At 27.2% G+C, this 4,656-nt stretch overlaps 1 protein-coding gene across 1 annotated transcript; it reads right to left on the bottom strand.

Moving 5' to 3' along the window:
• Window positions 1-1,495: 1,495 nt before the first annotated feature.
• On the bottom strand, window positions 1,496-3,790 carry LOC108334944 (chorismate mutase 3, chloroplastic). The gene is made up of 6 exons (XM_017570863.2): window positions 3,571-3,790; window positions 2,987-3,152; window positions 2,813-2,899; window positions 2,559-2,702; window positions 2,080-2,172; window positions 1,496-1,977 (listed from the first exon to the last, which is right to left on the bottom strand). Exons 1-6 carry the CDS (start codon window positions 3,723-3,725, stop codon window positions 1,741-1,743), a joined length of 882 nt encoding a protein of 293 aa, XP_017426352.2. The 5' UTR covers window positions 3,726-3,790; the 3' UTR covers window positions 1,496-1,740.
• Window positions 3,791-4,656: the final 866 nt, after the last annotated feature.

Genomic DNA, 4,656 nt, shown 5'->3' with positions numbered 1-4,656 from the left:
TCATGCATGCAAAGGTGCAAGAGAAGGAACAATAACTTATAAGAACATTGAAAGACAATGTTAATATGTAATGGATGCAAGGGTATACGTGGAGAAGAAACAATAAGTTGTAAGAAGACAACAATAACTTATTATTATAAGAAGCAAATGATTATTATGATTGAATGTCACTAATAAATCTCAATCAATGAAAAATCTGTCTTTTTTCCCAATAACTTTTATTGCAGTTATTATTTTTTTATTAGACTTTATTCTTCTGATAGGTTTAATAATTTTGATCCAAATTCATTTTTAGTTTTTCCTTAAATAAATTATTTACTTTAGTTTCTATAAAAAGTAATTGACACGTATTTTATAAACATCTAATTACATTTTCAATTTGTTCTTAATACAACATTACTCTTCTATTTTTGTGTTATCATTATTATTAACTAAGCCATTAAAAATGTGACACTTAAGTGAAAGTTTTACAGGTTATATTATTATTCATCTGAAACATAAAATCATTAATAAATAATACTATTATATATACATATTTCTTTTAATTATAATAAAGTATTTTCAAATGATGAGTCTTAAGTATATGATAAGTGTCCATTAAAGATGTCGAAGTAAGGATGTTTGTTGTTTACAAAGAAGGACATATCATCAATGATGCAATAGAACGTGTTTTTTTGGTAGTCATAATGTCCTTATTCTAACACCCCCACAAAACTATATAATCTTTCCAAATACAAATTAAATATATATAAACTATATGTATATAAATACAAATATTTAATAAAAAGAATCATATATAATCTTCCATTCTTTGTAGATGTCCCTCGTGTGCCTCTACTTATATATGTTCTTGTACATAGGCTCACTCATCGCAAGTCACAGTGGGATAATTGAAATACATTTTTAACTTAATATATATATATATATATAAATTTATATATATATATATTTATATATATCACACATATATAATATAAAACTTATGATTAACAACCCAAAAGTAATTTAATACCATTGAAACACTAATACAAAAAATCACAAAGACCACAAATGAATATATACAGATATTCAACAAACAAAAATATTGACTAATACTTTTCCAAAGACTCGTATGAAATATTCTCACCAGATACTAACATCTAATAGATTTATAATATAACTGAAGAATAAGAGGTCAAGATAAATTCATTATAATCTAGGTCTACATATCTATATATGTGACAATTTGTAATTAAGAATTTTTAAACTTCTCATCACTTAATAAATTAGTTTGAGACTTAGACCATTAGTGAAACTAAGAATTTTTTTTAAACATAAATGTCAATACTTAACATAAAAATCAAACAATAGGAAGAGATGAAAACAAAAATGAAAAAAAGAGATTTATAATTGCAACCTATCAAAGTGCAAGAAAGCCAAAAAGGTTGATTTGAGACTTCATGAAATTTCAATTTAGTGTTTTACAAATAATTTTCAACTAAAACAAAGTATTGTTTGGACAATAGTTACTTCTAACTAGTATGATCTATAACACAACTACTTTTGACTAAACAAATACAATTTGTAAAAAATATGTGATAAAAAAGATGCAAACAATATTTACTTATATCATCAATTGCATGATGGAATGGCTGGTTGGAGTATATCCTTGTTTAGTAAAAAAAAAACTTAGATAAACGTATAATACATACATTAAGTAAAAAACACTATGCATTTTGTATAGGGTCACCATCTCATTGTTTAGTCAAGTATTCTCAACAAGTACTCCACTTGCACCTCTTTAGTGAGAGGCATAACCCATTCTTCAAAGAGATTTGCAATAAAACTTGGATTGATTTTATAGGTAGGATTGGCTACATTGTATGCTTCATCAATCTGCACCACTTGGCCAAATGCTTTGGCCTTCAGTTCTACTCTCTTCTTAACTATCGCCTCCACAGTTTTATCTGTCAGCAACTCCAACAGTAGTTTCCTGTCCTGAAAGAGGTTCAAAATAGTATAACATCAGAAAATTAAATAACTTGGACATATTCAGAATTACAATAGAAAATATGATTAATTAATTGTGAAAAAGTTTACTTTTGCTTTAATTGCAGCTTCATATTTAGAACGGGCTTCTTGAAACTTTGCCTCAGCAACAAATTTGCCATAGTGAATTCTCTTTGAGAGAGCCTGCAATGGCTATGAAGCATTAGAACAAATGCTCTATATTTGTATCAAACTATGAAAAAAGAACTCCTCAGGTTGCAGAATTCTAGTAGAATTATTTCATCACATAGTATTAGAATAGGAATAGCTCTGATCAAGAGATATATAGTTCTTTCCTACTTGTCATGTTTTTCTAATAAAATGTTGATTTCAGACCAAAATAATCAATGTTTTAAGTCCGAAATATATAGGACATGTTGGACATGTACTCGAAATGTGCAAATAACAAAATTTTCATGTATTTTCACCTCATAAAAACACCTTTTTATGGTATAGAATTGAAGTTTGTGAGCACTATAGCTTGAAAACGAGTATTGAATCTTAACATTACCCATGAATCTTAACATTACCTGTAAGCAAAGAATGTCACAAACAGCAATAGATCCACCCTCATCATTATTTTTTGCTTTTGCTATTTCTGGGACGATTTTCTCAAAATAGTCACTCCGAATCTTATGATTTATATTGATGGAATCAGCACAGTGATGCAGAACCTAGGAATAAGTACACAGAAAAATGGAAGGTAGATTAGTCAAAATACAAGTGGAACAAATTAAATAAATTTTGATCTTACATAACATGAAAGAAGATATAAATCCAAAACCTGGGGGTATTGCACATGTGGAAGCCTTGGGTTGGGAAAGAACTGAGGGAAGAAAGTGTTTTCTTCCTCACTCTTGTATCTTCCCACCTGATTCCAAATGGAAGAAAAGGAAAAACAGTCAAACGATTGCTCTTTTTCATTCATATATTTTTACTATGTTAGAATTGTAATAACCTGAGCATGGAGCTTTTCATGTTGAAAGAGCATGTAATCAACCAAAGACCCTTTGGAATCGTCCAAGAAGATCACATCTTTGTCATATGCAACTGAATCATGAGAATATTGAGATCTCTCCAAGAGACTGAATATTATGGTATCCTCCTGCTGAATCAAAGAGTTTCTGTATACAAGTTGATCAATAATGTGCATGACACCTCACTAAGAAATTCATACAAAAAATAATAAAACAAAAATAGATGTTCTGTCTTTCTAATTCCCTCCACTCTTTATAGTACCTCCTTTATGTTAAATATAAACAATACAAGTGAATATCAAATGAATTTCTAAAATACCATCAAATCTCGTTATTAAATAGTGTCATTTATATATTTATCCGAAAATACAAGGGAATAACAAATGACAATATATAAAAAATTATTTAAATGAGTAAATTAAAATTAGTTATCACATGTAAATAGAGAATAAAAGCAAAAAAATATGAATTTACCATATACCCTTTTGAAAGTCACAATGAATGTATGAAGAAAGTTAAAATCAATTTTACTAAAAAAACATTAAAAAATTGAAATCAAAAGTACCCAGTAGAAAATGGAGTAGGAGAGGAAGAACAAAAAGTCACTCGAGATCTTGTTAGGGGACGAAAATTTTGATGAAGAAAGATAATAGGTTTCGGGGAAAGATAGCATATAGATTTGATATTAAGGAGAGGTTGCAATTGCAATATTGCTTCCATGGTGTTGAATTTAGTAAAAGTGCAGGTGATAATGAGAATGACTATAACTGATAGATACAACAATTTAACAAGACTAGCTGTGTGAAAATATATCATACTAGATATCATATTTATACACAAAATGTTGGTGGAACAACCTTCACATATGTATACATTAATTTCTCAAATATTTAAAAATTATGAGCGTACCCACTTGTCTTTATATACAAACAATAACTTCACCAACATTTAAAATTTATAAATACATCTATTACTTTTTACATTGCTTCTAGAAATATTAAATACTAAATTAACTTCTTTTATTTCTTTTTTAACGTATTAATCTTTACTACAACACTTATTTAACTAATATCATTCATCAAAAATAGCTAACAAACAATTAAATTTGTCTTTATTTTTTTATACTTACATACTTAACACTAATAAAAAAACATCAGCAAATTAAAATCAGAAGTCACTACAAACAAATGTTAATTTTTTGGCGGTTCAAATTGTAATTTGTGACAACTAAAAATTGACACAAATTTTAGTTTTAGCTATTAAAACAATTGCCAGAAATACGTCTGTCAAAATCTATTTTCAACTATTTTGTTGATATTTACTAATTACAACAAAAATATATGTAATAACATCTAAAAGTTAAAAATATGAACTTACAGTTAAAAAATATGATTGTTGATATTTTTGTTAAAAATTAATAAGCATAAACTTACAGTTAAAAAACACTACTAATTACAACAATATTTACTATGTAATAACATCTAAAAGTTAAATAAATATATGATTTATTGTCAGATTTAAACGGCCATAACTATTTATACAATTAATTGCCAGATCAAATAGGGTATTCTCATGTCTACATAAAATAAAACCTGTCAATACCATAATCTAGAAAATAAAACCTAATAATTAACCCACAACAATTCACTCA

Source organism: Vigna angularis, chromosome 10, assembly GCF_016808095.1.
Source record: "Vigna angularis cultivar LongXiaoDou No.4 chromosome 10, ASM1680809v1, whole genome shotgun sequence".
NCBI classification, from domain to species: domain Eukaryota; kingdom Viridiplantae; phylum Streptophyta; class Magnoliopsida; order Fabales; family Fabaceae; genus Vigna; species Vigna angularis.
This window is presented reverse-complemented; position numbering and strand designations above follow the sequence as displayed.